Raw genomic sequence first — 20,239 nt, 5'->3', positions numbered from 1 at the left:
TTGGCAGTTCCTGTGGAGTGATCCACAGATAAAGCTGGTTTTTAATGTGCAGTTTGTCCCCCTTGTACTCACTTCTCTCGCTTGAAAGCAAGTACAACTCTCCATATTGTGGATTAAGTAGAGTAAGCACAACAAAAATGAGCTTCTCCCACAATGACCTGTTAGAGCTGACTCCTCTAAATCAACGTGAAACCGAACTGGTAAGCGCTATAGTTAAGTTTGTCAGGACTCACTTTATCCTCTCATTTTTAGCAGCCAATGATTTTCCTGAGAGAGTCTCCTTTTCTGGTCCAGTCATGCTTGGTATCTTTACAAATAATTAAATTCTGATAGAGAAAATTAATATGCACACACTAGCTCATTTTAATTGTCTCCTGATTTGACTAAATCATCACAGATTTCCCCCTATTTTGATGATGATTTTGTGATGTGGACTAGTCTTCATTAATGTATTTACTAACATAAAATGTGTTTCATTCAAGGACTTAGAATCTAAAGGCACGGCCTTTCGTTTCTCAGCCACTGACCAATCCTTGTTTTTTAAAATTCTTAACTGGTCACCATGATTTACCTTGTAGATGTGCTTGCCTTCTCTACTGTGGACATGAGCCTTGCGAATGCATCGGTCACTTTGCTGCTTGCATTGGAGGTTTCCAGTTTTGACGTGGTCAACTCATACAACTCTGGATCCACACCTTATAGTATAAAATAATAATCAGTGATGGTTGGATGCAAATACATCATAATTAGCAATAGACCAAGATGCTAAAGGCTTCGTTTTCTGTAAACATCTGAGTGATTTAAAATTTCAACAAAATACGGTAAAAGAACATGACAGAACTTGTCAATGTTTCCAAACCTCTCCTCACCCCCTTTCAGTGGCTTACAACTGCACTAGAAAAATGTAGAAAAGTGGACTTACATTTGGCATACAAGGTGTCAGCCTATGGGCAACCAACATTAAGAGTTTGGTTTGCTCATTAGAGTGCATCTTGCACAGTTAAAATTTTGGAGGTGTAATATTTAACATTTATTCATTTTAACAACTAGTTTTTATTTAAAAAATAATTTAACAAGTGATTGATTGGAACAAGTCAGCTTAGCTGCCATTTAGAAGTAGAAAAAATACAAAATCAAGTTTTAAAAATGAATGTTTCATAGTGACAATAAATCAGTGGGCTTCAAATAAGATTACGTAGTGTATAGCACAAACTCATTATTAAACCACATGATATCATATTAAGTAATAAGAGCTTGGCTTAAAATTGATGAAAGTGAGGAAGATCAATCATTCTTAACTCCACTTCACTGGATCTACAGTACATATTGTAAAGTAGCATAGATTTATAATTATATCTAAATCCTTGACCCATTCTATTTTCTTCTCTCTTACACATGTTTAGAGCATACCAATTATTGAAGTAAGTGGATTCTTCAGTCTTAATTTTCCAGCTTTTACCATCTTAAGCCATACCTATTTTGACATTGTACCTTGAATGATTTTTATATTCTAATAGCAATCCATTAAATCCCAAAGAATAAAAATACAAACAAGCCTTCTATGAAATGCTGTAACAAAACCACAAAAACCCAGCATAGTTTTGGGCAAAATTTGGCTGATTGCCTCTTAAGTGGTGGTGTACAACAGTCATCAAAAGTAATAGCTACAGGACTTTTACACATGACCTTTATTCTTTCTAAAAATCATTGGCAATCGAGACTTATTAAAATGCTTCAAGCGGGGGAAATAATGTAAAAAAAAAGTTTCTGCTCATATAATAATTAGTCTGAAGACTATTGCAAGTACAGATGGATGATTTTAATACATCTCCTGTACAATTGCTGAAGTCTACATATACTTTGTCCAGAACTATGAATGCTTATTTTTTTAAATTGTAGTGTAGTGTGCATTAGGGTAAAAATAATCACTTAATTTAGAATGCAAAGTGCTCTTAATCTTATATCCATCACTTGTTTAACATATGGTCAGGTTTAGACAAAGGAAAAAGGTATTTCAAACTACAATGAAAATTAATGTCAAATAACTAAAGGCTGAGCTATACAGTGTACTGCGTAGCTAAACAATTAGGGCTGTCAAGCGATTAAAAAAACGTAATCACGCGACAATAGAATACCATTTATTTTAAATTATTGGATGTTTACTACATTTTGAAATATATTAATTTCAATTACAACACTGAATACAAGGTGTACAGTGCTCACTTTATATTTATTTTTGAATAATATTTGCACTTTAAAAACCAAAAAAAACCTATATTTTTCAATTCACATTATACAAGTACTGTAGTGCAATCTCTTTATCATGAAAGCTGAACTTACAAATTTAGAATTATGTACAAAAAAACTGCAACCACCACTCCAGAGGACATGCTTCCATGCTGATGATGGGTTCTGCTTGATAACGGTCCAAAGCAGTGTGGACTGACACATGTTCATTTTCATCATTTAAGTCAGATGCCACAAGCAGAAGGTTGATTTTCTTTTTTGGTGGTTTGGGTTCTGTAGTTTCCGGATCAGAGTGTTGCTCTTTTAAGACTTCTAAAAGCATGCTCCACACCTCCACGCCAATGCTGTAGCTATTTTTAGAAATCTCACATCGGTACCTTCTTTGCGTTTTGTCAAATCTGCTGTGAAAGTGTTCTTAAAACAAACATGTGCTAGGTCGTCATCCGAGATGGCTATAACATGAAATATATGCAGAATGCGGGTAAAACAGAGCAGGAGACATACAATTCTCCACCCCAAGGATTTTTTTAACGAGCATTATTTTTTTAAACAAGCATCATCAGCATGGAAGCATGTCCTCTGGAATGGTGGCCAAAGCATGAAGGGGCATACGAATGTTTAGCATATCTGGCATGTAAATACCATGCAACGCTGGCTGCAAAAGTGCCATGCGAACACCTGTTCTCACTTTCAGGTGACATCGTAAATAAGAAGCAGGCAGCAGTATCTCCCGTCAGTGTAAACATGGTTTGTCTTAGCGATTGGCAGAATGAGAAGTAGAACTGAGTGGACTTGTAGGCTCTAAAGTTTTACACTGTTTTGTTTCTGAGTGCAGTTATGTAACCAAAAAAAAAATCAATCTGCATTTGTAAGTTACACTTTCACGATAAAGAGATTGCACTTCAGTACTTTTATGAGGTGAACTGAAAAATACCATTTCTTTTGTTTATCATTTTTACAGTTCATATATTGTAATCAAAAATAATATAACGCAAGCACGGTACACTTTTTATTCTGTGTTGTAATTGAAATTAATATTGAAAATGTAGAAAAACATCCAAAAATATTTAATACATTTCAATTGGTATTCTATTGTTATAAGTGCGATTAATGTTTTCTATCGCAATTAATGTTTTTGAGTTAATCGCGTGAATTAACTGTGATTAATTGACAACCCTATAAACAATCTAAAAATATTAACCGTTATAAATTGATTGCAATGTTAGATATTAGCTAATGTCTGGGCATTTTTTAGAAATGCTCTACACATACCAAACTTCAAAACCTCACCAGTTAAAAACCAGCTATGCCTGTTACTCCTCCAATTCCATTTTGTAACTAACAGCCTTGGTGCAAGTGGATGAGATTAACACCCCTCAATTGCATCTTGCATAAGCTCCTCACTGCTGGGTCATTAATGCCCAGGAAGTGGCCGGCATATCAATCACTGGCATAAACTAAACAGTCTTGAGATGTGCTTAATAAATTAAACTGATGACAAAATAACTGAAACTGATAATCCCTTGGTTAAGCCAAAGGGGGGGGGAGGTAAGTGTTTGCCTTTGATACTTGTTCATTAGGAAAAAAACTAGTCAATATGTACTTGTTTTTCCAAATTCTCATAAAGTGAGGTCTTAGCCAGATTTACATACAACATGGGAAAATGTGCCAAGTTTGAAACCAGTATACCATGCATTTTAAACAGCATCAGATGTTTACAGAACTCAGAAATGATCAAAAAACACCCAGCTCCATTGAATGTCCACTTCTAGTAGGGGGAGTGACTTGCAAAAGCTTTTGAGATCCCATTAAGGTATAAATAGTAAAGCTACAATTTTTTTTAAAAATGTGATCAGAGTGAGCCCTTTGATATGCAGCTCTGTGACAAATATAACTTGTTAGCTGCAACCTTCTATATCATTTATCAACTAAAAAACAAGTATTATTGCATTCACTTGCATCAGAGTACAATTTTTGAAGTTACTGCTCAATTTAGTGTGTTACTTGGTAGCTCCTACTGAATTATGTGTTTGCATAGCGCAATGAAGAAAACTGCTGCATATATAGCATAACAGATGTATAAATTAGAGATGGTAGTCCCCTTAATTTATTGTTAACATTCATTTTATAGATAAAGTTATTTTGGATCCAGATATGACAAGACAGAGGAGTCTAGGCAATATTTAATCACCAAAAGGTGCTGAAGTAATCTTCTACTGCTGACATCAATTTTGTTTTTTAACAAATAATTGGCTACTTGTCTCAAAAATAAGTCAAAATGGATTTTTTAAAATAAAAATGTGCATCTTCTATATTCCTTTTAAATGATCAGAGAATGGTTGTGGGCAGCACTACAAAACCTTAATGAGATTATTTGAGAAACGTTAGCCAACCAAATTCTACATAAAGCTCCTAAACAAAGTTAAACACAAAACACACACAGAGCTGTAAGCTAGGAAACAAATGACTTTCCCAGAAACAAGTCAGGAAAATACCGCAGGCAATGGCGATACGGCATACCAGGGAAGGTGGTAATACCTGCAGTTGGATGATACATTTGTAAACAAAAAAACAACCAAAACCCAAAAAGCAATAAAATGCCACCAAAGCATCACTGTAGTAATCACTTCAAGTGTCCACAACAGCAGGATAATGAGAATGTATATTACCATTCATCTTATAAAATATCTACTGGTAATATTCACCAGTAGAGTACTGGTGAACTCTACTGAAAGAGAAGTTAATTGGTGGATTTAAATTTAGCTATTATAAAAATCTCTCTGAAGGAATTATGCAAATGTCATAGCATGCTCTAAACTTCTCTATTTTGGCTACCCGCACCTCTATGGCAAACCTGTTATCACATTATTCCAACACCTCTGCACAATGCTTACATTATTTGGCTCCTGAAGAGAGGGTTGGAGTGAATTTGAGTGCAATTAAGAGTAAAGTTAAAAACCAAATAATTCAGAACTGAGGGAAGTTGTCCCTTAAAGTGAAATACAGCAATGGTCATAAAATGAAAAAATAAATGCATTTTGCAGGAATTTAAGTGCAACTTTCAAGCATAAAAACTTAAAATCCTAGACACAGGTTTTCACAAGCTCACAAAAATATTTGAAGCATGTCAAAACCACATTAAAGAAAATGTAACCATGATACAAATATGAATTCAATTGTTTTCCCATTTTATTCAAAGTAGAAAGTGACAGGTACTTTTGTCCCTTATCAAGAGAATGAACCATAAAGCATGGCTGAAATTGCTATTCTTTTACAGTCAATGGTCTAATATTTGTTGAGCTTTCAGTGTCCTAGAAACATGGAACTGCTTGTTTTCAACTACGAATATTATTAAAAACACTTATCTTTTATCATGGCATTAGTACTAACTGTCAAAGAACAAAATTACAATTTTTAGATAGTCACATGTGGTAGCTATGCCCAATCTCTCAGTACTTAAATATATAGTTCACACATTCAGCAAGTTACTAGATATATATATATACACACACACTACTATATTAATTTCAATAATCAACTGTATTGTAATAGTCTTTTGTTTGAAAAGAGGGAAGGTTTCTCACCTTTTTATACTATATTTATATTTTGTTCTAATTGCTTTACATGAATTATTCTGAAAAGTAAGCTTTCAAAAGTTCTCATTTGAAACAGAGTGGGAAAGTTTTACATATCTGATGTTTAAGAATTTAAGAGCCATTCGCTCCTTAAATGTGCATCAGTACAGAGCTGACAGTACCTTTTAAATACTTAGCACTTAATACAAATGTCAGAAAATAGCACACAGATTAAAAAATGTACTAGAAAGACATTTGAGAGAAATACAATATAGAAGATCCTTGTTTATAGGAAAGTCAAGTGATGTGTTCATGCTTTTAGTAAATTGTTTAAGACTATATTTGTGGTTATAACACTCTGCTGACCTGGCATTGTGGTCGTGCTGCTAGAGCTACTGTCATCCACGGGCCCAAAGAAATCAAGGTTCAGAAGAGTGGAACCTCCACTAGCTTGAAATTCAGTGACCATGTTGGTAGGCAGCCATATAGAAGGTAAGCCAAGGGAGGGGTTTATGTGTAAAAAGGGGTAAGACACACACTTGAACATGCAAGTTATAATTAGTACTCATTACACAATTTAAAAATTGACATGAAAACAAGGCTTACAATATTAGTTGGTAATTTCTAAAGAGGTTAACAACTTAATTCAATGTACATTTTCTCATGTACAATGCAGCAAATAATTCAACACTAGTAACTTTATAAGAAGAAAGAAAGATAGATTTATTTCAGTCTAAAAATGGAGTAGAACCAGCAAGAGAGATCTGCCCAATTAAAGGGAAACAATTCTTAGGCCAATTTGTAGGAGGAGTAGAATGGTTTTAAATGTCAAAGAAAACAAACCATTCTTCTAGCATGAGGATGTAACTGATCCTCCAATTAAAGCACAGAATTGAAAACTGGACAAGTTGTATTAGCTAGTTTTAGGTTATGAACTGTCAATATCAGCTTAAAACAATGTAAATACATCATAATGAATGCCATGATTACATCCAGCTTCTCAGTGGTAAGTTATACTGTTCCCCTTTAACACTGAAACAGAAATCAAACAGGATACATTTTGAAGAAGTTGCTTGTTAAAAAGAAAGCAGGATGATTTGACTGAAGTAATAAGAGACCGGACAACAGCAAAAGGGCCCATCCAGGCTTTCCTTCATCACCATGGTACTGATATCCAAGCTGTTACTTTCCACAGATCCTGGAAACAACACTACTAGATAGCACTGATGTAGTGACAGATGTAATTTATTTTAGCTATTTTTTTTAGCAACTTGTATATTATGAAATAATTGTTGCTAGCAGAAACCTCACGTTCTTTACAGGTTTCTAACCTGCCACCCAACAAGTTTATTAAACTTGTTACTTTTCCTTCTCCTCCAGCTTACATTTAAGACACACAGTTAGTGTGACAAATCACTTCCCCATTAAAAAAACTATATTAAATTCTTTTACGTAAATTTTTAACTATGTAGATGACTATGTTTGTTGATGTACGTAGCTACCTCTTTAATAATTGAACACATTTAGATTCTGAGTTTAAGCAAAAGTGATTACGCATTAAATTATACATTTTTCATTTTAATATATAAAATACTTGTAATCTGAAAACTTCCAGGTCAAGAAATGTCTCTTTTGCAAACAGTTTTTGGTTAAACAATTGTGCTTTGAAGTAGCCACTATACACTTAATTTTGCCACTCATTTGGAAGTCTAAACAGATAATTGTGCATTGGGAAAAATACATGTTTAAAAGTAAAACATGTAAATCCTAAACTATTCAGATCTTCATTATAATCTGAAAATATATAATGATGTGTTAATATTGCCACTGTGTGTTCAGCATAAATGCAGGAAAATAAAATCTTAACTAGTTCTTAGTGTTTTAACATTACAGATTGCTTTATTTGTGGCAGATCTAACCAGAAAGAAAGCCTGAATTTCCAAAGTTAAGAGTAAGAAATAATATATATTTAAAAAAAAAAAAAAAAAATCAGCAGAGAGATGTTTGTCTGAACTTTGTAGCTTTCTTAACTCTAGCTCTGGTGCTAGAGGCTCTACGGAGAGACGTACCATCTAAAGGGTTAGTAAGGCCACTGCTACTCCAGTCAAACTGGACAGGTGGTAGAGATTCCTAGAATTGAAAAGTCAGAAATCAAATTTCAGTTCAGGTTATAACAATGTAAAATGTTTCACACAAATATTTTTTTGCACCTAAATATTAAGGGGACAATTGAACATAAGACAAATATTTTAACCTTCAGATGTTGTGAGCTGTAAATTTTCTTAATACACTCATAAAAAACCCTGAAGTCTACCTCAAAGTCTGGTTCAATTATGAATCAAACGGATCAGATACCCTCCCTAGCCCCAATAGGTTTTTGTTAATTTAATTAAATTATGGTGACAAAAACAAAAACATTAATACAGCGTTAAAATTTGAGAAATTGCTACTCCAACTGGACACAGTGCAGTTTTTGTGCACGAAAGGTTGTGAACAGTTTAGCTTAGGTGGCTCTTTATTTTAAATACGAAGAGTATGTTCTCCACTTCTGTATGCTTTGGCACAATTATATCCAAAAATGAAAGTTACTCACCGTGAAGGAACCCATGTTTTCTTTCTAGAGAGAGGCTCCCCCCAGCACACCTGGGGAGCATACTACACTCTGAAAAGAAAAGACTGCCTACAACGACCCTGTGATATGTTACCCTAACCAATAAAGGTTAAGTCAAGTCCCAAATTTTCTGTCTGATGACAAAGAGATGGGATGCCAGAATTTACACATACACACAAAATCCAAGGGCAAGACTCAAAATGGAAACTGGGTCTCCTCCTAGGAGAGTATCCTTAGCTTTCCATTTCCTTTTGTTCAATCCTTCTGCACACCTAAGTTAGTTAAGCAAGATGCAGAGATCACATAGTATGAACAAGTAATGGAGGTTGGGGGGAAGGAAGGATATATTTAGCTTCCTGATAACTAGTGGCAACCTGTAGTGTAACTTGTACATGTATTTGTATTCTGAGGACATCCACAGAAGCAGCATTACAAATACGTGGTATAGATAGGCCTTGCTTGTTACATTTCTGCTCCCCGGTGAAATTAGCTTTCAGAAACAATGGGAAGGATCTGCCTTGAACTATGTAAGTTTGGTACATTGTATTTTGTTTGTTTCATTATACTTGAGTCAGCAGGAACAGTTGTAACTTTTGATAATCAATATGGAATGTCTTACTGGAGTTAAACTTTATTAGCAGGTTCTTGGAGGTTAAGACACATTCTGACTATTTCAGTAAGAAGGGGGCTCTTGTTTTAATCAACTATTGCCTCCTTCTCTAAAAGTTGGAACAAAATGTTGAAAGGTTGTGCAATTTCACAAAGTAGAGGGTCAGAGGCTTGAGCCAGCTCCATACAATAAAAGGGAAATTTTAAGAAGTCTCTAGCTTCTTGAAAAATATTATTGGAAACCAAAAAATAAGTGGTGAATGGAAGTTCTGTATTTACTTGTGGTAAAAACTTTACCTGGAGAAATCTTTTCTTCCTAATGCCTTTGCAGTGTTTCCAGTACTGATGAGTATGCTTTAAGCAGTCTCTCACAACCTGGTGTCTAAAGATTTAATCACATCTAATTTTTATTCACTCTTAGTGAAAATACTAGCATTTGAAAATACTCAAATTAGTGGCAAAGAAGAATAATGGTGCCAATGCAGAACCTGCAGCTGGTACAGTTATGACAGCCATGCCCAGTATGTTATGAGTAAGGCTACGATTTAATCATGAGTATTTTTAGTAAAAGTCATGGACAGGTAACGGGCAAAAAAACAAAACAAAAAATCACGGCTCCATGACCCATCCAGGACTTTTACTAAAAATACTCATGACTGAATCTCATTTTTCCATTGAGAGAAATGAGCTCAAATTCAGGCTTTAAATCACAAGTGAAAACATGGATTAATGGTTTCCTACCAGACCCCATTTAGTCACACGATCACCCTGGAAATAGTTTGGAAGTCTCTGTTAAAGGATTTAGATTCAGGACCAGCGTTCCCTCTAATTTTTCCCACCCATGTGCGGAATGAATTTTGTTATGTGCATCAATATGGAGGGGATATGTGACACATCACCTCCATATTGGTGCACATAACAAAATTCATATGGCGGATGTGGGGCCAAGGGGTTCGGAGTGTGGGAGGGGGCTCTGGGCTGGGGCAGAGGGTTGGAGTGTGGGGGGTGAGGGCTCCGGCTGGGGGTGTGGGCTCTGGGATGGGGTTGGGGATGAGGAGTTTGGGGTGCAGGCTGCCCTTGGGCTACGGTGGGGAGAGAGAACTCCCCCCAGCTCTCTCTCCCTGCAGCAGCACCTGGGCTGGGGGGGGGAGAGGCACCTCTCGCTGCTGCGGCAACTCCAGGGCTGGGGCCACAGGATAGGCGCCTCTCCCATGGCTGCGGCAGGTCCGTGCCGGGGCTGGGTTGGGGCCGGGAAAGGAGCATGTCTCCCCCAGCCACGATAGGTCCAGGTCAGGGCTGGGGGAGGGGCACGTTTCCCCTCTCCCTGCCGCCGCCCTGAGCACCTGCACGGCGCTTAGTAGACTGCTGCACAGCCGTGCATCTTAGAGGGAACTTAGTTCAGGACTTAGGAGCACTGGCAGAGCTGTATGGGTAAGATACTAGTGCCTACCTTGACTGAGCCTCTTTCACTTTCATGAACACTGAATTTACTCTCAAATGTTAGCAAAAAAGCGAGAAAAAGTGTTAGATGGACCCCAGGTGCAAAAATTGGCTCCAACACAAACTGCCCTGCTTTTGGGGACAAGGAAGTTATTCTGCTGGTTCAGATAGTTTGAGCAGCAAGCTGCCAAAAATGTATATAACCTGTAGATAAATGTTGGCAACATCCACAAAGTGTCATGAAAGATGAATCGTCTCTGAGATAGTTGCTAAAATCAAAGGAAAGGGGCTGGAGACAAAAGATTCAGATGCAGTTAAATAGAAATAATTTCCTGGTGCTCTTGGCTTTGGCCCTCGGATGACTCTAGCAACACTGATAATTCAAGGCTCCGTACAGGTATCCCAGATGATGAAAAACAATAGGAATGTGTATCAGATGTGGGAGTTTAATCTCTGCCAGCCTTACAAGCAGAAAATCCTTTGGAAGCCCTGGTGTTTACAACCATTTTCCTAACAGTATGTTTTAACTCTAATGAGAAGTGCCCAACAAAAAGTATGAGAAATCTGATTATAGGGGTAGGCTTTTTTTAGCCTTAGATTAGGACTGTAGGTTGGGGTTTAAAGATACAATTGAGTCGGTGCAATTGTCAGAGAATTATCCTTAGGTGTGCTAAGAAAGTGAGGAAGAGGAAATCGAAAAACCTAGTTTTATTGTGCAATATTTAGCTCTCTGGTTTAACATATGAACTGTTTTTCAATTACCTTCCGGAGCACTATAAATATAGTTTATTGCTGTTTCACTGTGTGGGAGCTTTTTTAATTCAAAAGAGACTGTTTAAGATTTAAACATTTGTGTCCACACAAATAGCCCACTTAAGAGATTAAGTCTGAACAAAAAGAATTTTTGCTGTCTTAAAGTTGCAAAACAAGCTTGCAATACAAATATTGTGGCAACATTTAAAAGTTGCCAGTAATACAGCACTGTAAACAAGACTTTTGGAAAACTGGAAGAAAAGACTTGCTATACAACTGTATACAATTCATACATTAGATCATAAATAAATGTATTCACTGGAAAAAATTTACTATACAAGAGTTCTTGTTTTGTTTTTTCAAATACTTCCTTCCTTTCTAGAAAACTACTTCAGAGCTACTTTATTGCACTTTATGGAATTTAATTTATTAAGTGCCCTGCCATTGCTTACTCAAAGAAATTTCTTACCTGTAATTCTTGTTCTTAGATCCCATTCTTGGATCATTCACATGTATGTTACTGAAGGGGGTTCCATAGCTGTCTTTGGCCAGTGGCCAATAGCAGGGCAGCGTGCATCTGTCATCACTAACAGTTCTAGTGGCCCTTCATGTAATTAACAGGACCTTTTAAGAGCTCATCTCATTGAGATTAATCGAAGCAGAATGCCAGCTAATAGCTAAAGGCATAAAATATATTCTGTCATTACATTTTACCTCCAACACAGTGGGGAAGAGGTGTACGCGTGGAACTGCTATGATAAATACCTTCAGAAAAGAATACCTGGTAATTTTCTCTCTAAAGGTCTGGGTCACAGCAGGTCTCTACTCTTGAAAAATCAAACTTCTCCAGGTATCTCAATAAGCAACTAAGAAAGCACAAAGTTATCCTGAATGCTGAGATGAGGATAACAACTTCAGACTCCAAAGAAGTCAACAGATGTCCATAATACAAAGTAGAAGATACTCGAAAAGGAGAGAAATGTAGATAGATCTCTAGACAACTTTTTTTAAAAGGGGATTCAAGGGAAGGAGAAGAGAGAGTGGGGAACTGAGGTGCTCAGTCTCGCCATAGGACTTGGAAACAAAACTAGATGGGGGATGAATTGATCACTGAAACAAGAGTCAAATCTGGCCACTTTGAGACTATTGACACTGATGGTGCTGAATACAAAGACAGAGATAACTAGATATAAGCATAAACACAGATGCACTTGGGGCACCCAGGGTACTGACTGTTCTGAATGGAGTCAACAGTGAAAAAAACTTTCACCACCAGCAGGACATGACAGCTCTGTTATTCCTAAATCAACATGGTAGAACAAACTGCTAATGGAGATCAATAAGTCCTGAAGTGCTTGATCCAGTGGCTTGACTAAGCACCAGAACAACTGGAACTAGAATCATAGATGTTTTTTCAATCAGAAGTCATGGGCCTGATGTATAATCAAAGGAGCCAAGTGGTTTAATTTACTTGACCAGAACTCTGAGGGATGTTTGTATTGAACCCCATTCTCTGAATCTGTGCTGAGCCTGAGGTGACATGCTCATAATTTAGATGCCTCAGTATGTCCCACTGACTCAGATGCCCCAGAATGTTCCACTGACAGATGCTGGAGACAGTCACACGTGCCAGTAATGGACATTTTATGACTACACTCAGGGTATCTCTCTAACTGGCCAGGCTGCTTCCTATGTATTATGTAAGATAAAATAAAGGGAAAGGGAGAAAGGAAAAACAGTGCAACAAGCACAAGTTTAAAACTATACTTTAGAAAGTTTAAGAAATTTTTGTCAGACAGGTAAAAGTGGCGCCATACAGAAAATATGAAAACAAAAAGGAAAGGGCACTAAGGATAGGGAAGGTACAAGAAACCCAGAGAGAACTTTGAATGAAAAACATTAGCCAGAAGAGGGCCAGCTGCTATGGCACACTTCACAATTACAGCAGGAGCTCATTCACTGTCAGTTGTTAGAAAGCAGCTAACCATTAGAGGCATTAAAGGTCATCAGGGCTCTTAGCAGATGCAGGTCTCCCTGTTAGTGGCTGGCAGCCAGAGACAGCTTTGGGACTCCTTCCAGACACACAAGGGGTGGATCCAAGGGTGGGATTTACTGTGATGCAGAGAAAACTCCTTTATATGTTCAGATTCCTTTGGCCCTGGAACCCTGGACTGTAATATTATAAAGCTAGATCAGGCACCCTGCTTTCCAGTTTTTTACCTGGAACTGATCAGATGTACACGTGCTCATCTCTGGTGATACAGGGGTAGTTTGTCCTATGGAAGCTATTTTTTCTGCAGCAGATATTGGTTTCAGAGGTTCCTTGGTAGGCTCTAACATACCCTAAAAAAATAAGAGTCATGTGTACATATACGCCAAGAACTACACAGACATTGAAAGACAGAAAATATGGTACTAAATAGTAATATTCTGAAGTAGGTGGTTCCCAAATGTTATTTCTGGGACTATTTTCATATTCAATGTTTTAAGACCTCATCCAGCTCTATTTAGTGGATCATAGGGACCATTTTACAGTAAACGATGGAGACCCAAACCCTTTAACTGAGTCTTATTACGATCAGTAACATTACACAAGTTAGAAGATATTGTTCCATAATCAAATGACATTTTCCCTCCCTGCTGTAAGTGGACTATCACAAGGATCAAGTGGCACAGGAGAAAGTAATATATTAGTATTTACTCCATTTTACCACCCAAAACAAATTTGTTATTTATAAGAATTGAGTCATTTTGTAGCATGATTTTGTCTCCAATACTTTATTTTCTGTGTGATTTGCTATTACTACTGCCAAGGATTAAAATCTCAGAGAGGTCAATGAGACAGGGCTTTTCATTCTAAGGCCTAGGATAATGATCTGAGTGGGCTTTGAACTCTCAAGCTCTTTTCACGTAAGTGAGAAAAATTGGTGTAGTCACAGGCATAATTTGCATTCAGTCATACAAAAGACTTCTGTTCACACAGAAGCATGTCCAAACCATGGGTTTGTTCCACATATCGTTGAAATTGTGTAAGTTAGCCAGCAAAATTAGCTTGTCCAATGGTCAAGTGGTTCCACCACATGAGGAAATTAATGTTCAGGACCCAAACTCACTGGATCAGCAAAGAAACCAAATTTAGTTTCAGAATGGAGGGAACATCTGAAGCTGTGTGGTAAGAGGCTGTAGTAAGTAAGTGTGCATATATATTATATAAAAATAATTTAGGAGAGTGGCTTCTATGATGATATTTTCAAGAAGAATTTCGTAAAGATTTCTATAAGGCGTGAGCTGCTGTGATGGGTGACTAATACCATGCATATTATTGGCCAAGTACATACCTTACTGGTACAATAGATGGTCCTGCTCCTAAATATACACAAGATAAGCCACTGCTTACTAATAAGAGATTTAAAACTCCCTCTGTAATATACAATAGGCATATCCTGATACAAAGCAGTGCACAAATAGGACTTAATAAGTCCAAGTCTGAAGGAACTGTTGTGAATCTTTATATTAAAATGTTTCCTGGTAAATAACAGTGCATAACGTGTACCAGACAGTTGTAATTTCTTTTATAACCTATTAACATTTAAAAAAGAATTCCCATAAACAGAAAAAGCTTTTAAAACTCTGATCAGAAAAATTATGATTCTTGGTCTGTCAATGTTTGTCTTATTACAGATATTGCCAGGTGTCTGAGATGCCAGACAGGACAACATGGAGAAATTACTGCAATTCTTAAATGAAAATGGATGAGATCATCACACAACATTACTTTAGATTTCAAAGACAGTGAAGGGAAAAACCTCCTTTACATACTGTTGCTATTTTTTAAAGCAACTTTCAGAGCAAAGGCAGTCTATGATGTCTGTGGAGCACATCCTATAAGGACGGATGGCCTGATGCCCACTTTACACAATGTGTTCCTTGAATGAGGCAGGAATTCATAGGAGCCCTTGACTCAATCACTGCAGATCTTGTACATACAGGACTTTCATTGACTGGCAGACATGGAATAGTGCATAGCAATACAAGATGATACACATGTATCTAACAATGTTGAAAAAATATTGTATTTGAGAAACAGCATGTGATCATGTACTCAGACTTATGTACTAGGGATCAGAGTAACGGTTGCATGAGCCAGAAGAGTAACGTTTGATGGGGATAGGGGAAGAAACTTTGCTTAGTAAAACTGTCTACAATGGGTTTTCTTGAATTTACCTCAGCAGCATCTAGTACTAGTTAGTCCAGTATACTGTTTCTGACTATATGGACCTATAATTTGATCCACTTTGGCAATTCCTATGTTCACATTGCCATTTCCTGATTGAGGATTTAACCCTGCCACTTTAAACTTCTTAACTGAGGTTTTTTCTTGAATATTTTAAAAGCTGTATTCTAATCTCATGGATTTTCACTAAATATTAAAATGGGATTAACCTAAGAGTCATTATTCAGCCTATACACACCTTAACACATTGCATTATAATCTTTTCTTCTCACCAAAATGAGATTGGATCATTCAGCATAATTTACTAAACAAATAAAGCAAGTTATTTACGTTTTACAACTCTATTGATTCCCAACAAGTATTTGAGCATACTACAAAAATCTCTTTCAGCTTGTGTGGTGCTTAATGGCACTTTATATACTTGATTATACTTTTATGGAATATACACAGTTTTTGTGGGAAGCATACTACGGTACTTACCAGTCCTGCTGCATACATGGGTACAATAACAGGCTGCTTCTTGTTGCCTGTAAAGAGCTGATAAAAAAAGATGGATGACTTAAGAAGTTCTCCCATTCTGTCTTAATTATAAATAAAATTAATATCTTTTAAAATATGGGTCAATGGATTAGGGTTATATTTATGAGATTCATATCAGAGCAAAGACTATATGAATTTATAACTAAACAAGGTTTTCATTGTCTTTTAAACAACTTTATACTGGAAATATAATTTCTCCTGAATTGTGAAGCTGTAGTACTAAAGTATACGGACACAAAAACTCATTTTAATGTATGTCTATGAAGAAGTGTGATCATTCCGAAAGAAACATAGGCATGCAGAACTCAATTTACTACAGCTCACCTAAAGAAACAGTTAAAAGTTTTACCGATAAACTCACAATATTTCTTGTGTCGATTCCCAAGGAGCATAAAAGCTTTTTGTTGCTGTGGGAGCCACCCCACTGATATCTCAATCCATACGAATCATGGATATCCTGCAGCTCTGTCCACACTTCCATAAGTTCCCTACACAGCCCAGGATAAATCAAATCATCAACAGGAAGAATCATATGACTCAGCAGCTTTAGAGACATTCTAATTATTAATGTGACTGATGTTATAAATTCCAATTAAACTTGTGCCCAAACACTAGTACTCTGGGGAGCTAAAATTGCTATAGTATTCTCAGAACAATTATTATTCAGACTTATAATTGGAAAATGATGCCCACAGCAGACAGAACAGTGCCTACTTAGACTTCATCAACGCATGAATTAATACAGCAATTTGTAGCAAGTGTAAGTAATAAGCTACATCCTAATTAACTATCTCATTTAGACATCACTTAAAAGTAGAGGAAAAACCACCAATTAGATGAAATACTATCAGTACATGTGGTCACTGAAACAGACCTACTGAACTACAATGATTAACTTTTACCCTATAATTTCTAAAAACACTTACAGAAACATTAGAATTTGACATACATCACTACATGGTTTTTAAAGTTATAATCTGTGTAAAGACCTAGGTTTACTAAAAGCAGCTTTATTCACTTGATTTTCTTTACGTTTGCCATATTAGTGTTTCTTACCCACTGTTAGCCAAAGTCTCCCCTGTTCTCATCTGTTTGTTGCTGGCTTCCAGAAAAAGGTTCAAGGAAATTATCTCTTCTTCTATTTCAAGAACAGGTATGGAAGGAAAGCAAACTTCAAATATTCGCTCCAGACGGCTTAGCAACGTTGTCTAACAAACAAACACCAAAGAAACGTATTTCAAGTTTTCTTTAACTGCTTGTTCCAAAAATAAAGAAAAAAATCTGATGAGTGAGACAAATGAGAAACTATACATAGTTCACATTCAAAGAAAATTATAATACACTTTTACATAATAACTTTTGTCAGAGGATCACAAAGCCCTTTGCAACTCTAAGAATCACAACAACTGAGGGGTAGGTAAGTGATATACCCAACCACTGACAGTACTGCTATACAAGTTTGACACAAGAAGTTATTACAATATCTAGCTGAAACTGCAAGGTGAATATTGGTAGGAAAAATATGCAGCAAGTATTCAAAGTGATATTTAGTTAGGGTGTGCGTTAATGTCCCCCATTCTTATGGTAAGTACAGAAAGAGCTTTACTGAACACAAGTGGTCAAGACCTTGGTTTTGAATGTCCTCTGAAATACAGAACTGGCAACAGCAAAGTTCCCCCTGATGACAGGGGACTGGCTCAATACCAATTCACAGGGAATAGATCTATTTCCTACATCATCTAGGTATTTATCAGGTCTCCATCAAAGTACGGTCCTGGCCTAACCATGCTTAGTTTATAATCTAGCAGGCTAATAGTATAAATATGGGCACCTGCTATGCAACACTTATTCTTTCCATAATACTCCCAAATACTGTGTGCTTTGTAAAGAGTATTCATTATTAGAGATTTAAGTAGCATCCAAATGTGCACTAGGCTTGTTACAAATGAGACCGATCCCTATTTAGCTGAAGAGCTTCAATCTAAATAGATAAATAAGGCGGGGAGAAGGGGATGCAACATGAGTTTTTACACATATAATCATTTCAAAATATGAACTTTGCTATATTATTCCCCCCACTCCCCAAGATTAGTGTATTTTTATATAATTGTTAGCCTAATTTTCTATTTTTAGCTCTTCTATAAAAAGTTAACCCATATCACTGTTCTATGTCTTGGCCTTCCTCCCAGTAACTCCCTTCTCTTCCCATTAACAGTTGACCAAAAGGTTTTCTGGTGATTTCTGTGGGCTCGTGAGGCAGTGGAGTGCTTCCTCTACCATATCTTTTGCCTTCCTACAGAAGCTGGGGCATTTTAGGCCATCCTTTAAAAGGTGCTGGAGTGAGTGAGCCTGACAGCTTTACCTTCAGTGAAACGCCTATTTAGGGGCAAAACACAACAAACCCTCACATTTCTCTGAATATTGACCTACCGCCATTATAAGGAACACCTAAGATTATGGCAACTGAAAAATCAGAGAATATGCTTTCCAGTTTACTCTACGCATTTGATGTACGGTCACTTTCAGTGTCTCCTTTTTGTGTAGAAAAAATTGTTAAACCATGACAAATTTTTGTATTTTTAAAGGACAGGTTTGGGGCTTTTTAAAGAAAAATAACTATCCCCTCAGGTTTTGTAATCCTTACTATCATTTCATTTACAGTTCCAACATGGCCCTTGCCATGTTGCAGCTGCTCTGCCGTTCCCTGTCTGTTCAACTGCTGCATTGCACAGCAGGGAAGAGACTAGCATTTGGCTGATCCATTTCTGATTGTCTATTTGGCTGTGGGAGCCGCAGGGCAGAAGAGGAGCTTGAGTCACGGTCCAAGCTTCAGGGAGTGCCTAGTAAGGATGGCTCCCCTCCACCACATAGTTACCCAGGGCAGTGGAAGATGAGAAACAATTACTCCTCCCTGATACTCTCCCCCAGGCCAGGTTAGAGCAGCTTAGAGGCAGCTCTAATTTGCACCATCAGGCTAAAGTCCACAAGGGACTATATGCCAACTGAGGATAGCCAGAGCACAATGTGCTCCAGCCACTCTCCTGATTCTGACACACTCCTCTGCTCCAAGGGCTGAGGCAGGGAGGTGCAAAAGCTGGGTTTTCTTTAAACTGGGGATTCTCCCATATTGAGTGAATCCGCAGCAGGGGACTTGCAAGTGACTTCCACTCCCTTTGAAGCACCTCAGTGGCACAAAGATTTGAACAAGGCAGACAACGTGTCCGTACATATATTTTTTACCCTTAACCTTTTTTGATATATGTCTGGGAGTCAGGATGGACAGGCTTAAAAATAATGTAATGCACTACTAATTATTTCCTTTTAGAATTTTTCTGTTAGTGCTTTTACAAGAAACAATCTATTTCAAATTTAAGTATTATACTCTGTGTGAAACTACATCAGTTCCGATGATCTTTTACAAACTACTGACGTTTACTTAACATTCCTAAGATATATGCTACAGTCCATCAGAAATGCACAGCAATGCTCACTATGAAGGCAGCAGAGGTGCCCAGCCGTATCGGTAAAGCAGCACACCATCAAGTTTCCCTGGAAAGGGTCAAGATTCGGGAATATACTCAATCCCATGGTGTAATGACTAAGAATAGGTTTGCTTAAGTAACAAACCATCTACAAGAGGAAAGTGCCTGCCACTGTGAATACCTACCGCCACTCAGAAAACCAGGTCAACGTCTAAGTTGGTGGTTTGATTTTAGGGCAGTGCAAATGACAGCAGGAGAAGGAATACAATAGAAAGAGCCCTTAATAGCAGAACTTCATCTCAGGCTATTGCCAGCACCCACATACAAATTCAGATACAAGTTTGAGAGAGGAAGACATAGTTACTGCAGCTTTGGCACAATATTATTTCATCAAAACATCCTTGGCACACGCTTTTATCTATTCAAGTCTTACAAAAACATTTAGAAGGATCTCTATTTATTTATAGGTGATGTACTGTGGAAAGTAGGAAGGTTTCTATCGAAAATCGGGAGATTTGAACTGGGGAGAATTCCAGCTTTCTGGACTCATGCAACCCAAGTATATCAAGGGAACAATGGCAATAGCTCTAAAGGGAGTAACTGCATTTAATTGGAAATACGACACTGTTGGCATCTCCTGGGTGGAAAGGGAGTTACCAAAAAATAAACACTTTACAAAATTCTGCTGCTAATTTTAGAACTACATCCTTTTTGTTTCATAAATCCCATCCAACTGCTTTACTGGAGA

At 37.1% G+C, this 20,239-nt stretch overlaps 1 protein-coding gene across 4 annotated transcripts in view; it reads right to left on the bottom strand.

Moving 5' to 3' along the window:
- The window catches only part of AFTPH (aftiphilin), a 47,423-nt gene that overhangs the window by 11,864 nt on the left and 15,320 nt on the right, over window positions 1-20,239 (bottom strand). Inside the window, exons 3-9 of one of the 4 annotated variants that reach the window (XM_026653125.1) lie at window positions 17,066-17,217; window positions 16,371-16,497; window positions 15,950-16,006; window positions 13,456-13,578; window positions 7,892-7,952; window positions 6,189-6,272; window positions 572-695 (exon numbers count right to left, since the gene is read on the bottom strand). In XM_026653125.1, the coding sequence (XP_026508910.1) occupies window positions 572-695; window positions 6,189-6,272; window positions 7,892-7,952; window positions 13,456-13,578; window positions 15,950-16,006; window positions 16,371-16,497; window positions 17,066-17,217 (728 nt within the window). The remainder of the gene's footprint in view (window positions 1-571; window positions 696-6,188; window positions 6,273-7,891; window positions 7,953-13,455; window positions 13,579-15,949; window positions 16,007-16,370; window positions 16,498-17,065; window positions 17,218-20,239) is intronic. The other 3 variants (XM_026653126.1, XM_026653127.1, XM_026653128.1) reach the window with 3 other exon arrangements.

This window comes from Terrapene carolina, unplaced genomic scaffold, assembly GCF_002925995.2.
Source record: "Terrapene carolina triunguis isolate 2854851 unplaced genomic scaffold, T_m_triunguis-2.0 Scaffold132, whole genome shotgun sequence".
Lineage (NCBI taxonomy): Eukaryota > Metazoa > Chordata > Testudines > Emydidae > Terrapene > Terrapene triunguis.
Note: the sequence above shows the minus strand (reverse complement) of the source record. Positions and strands in the feature narration are given on the sequence as shown.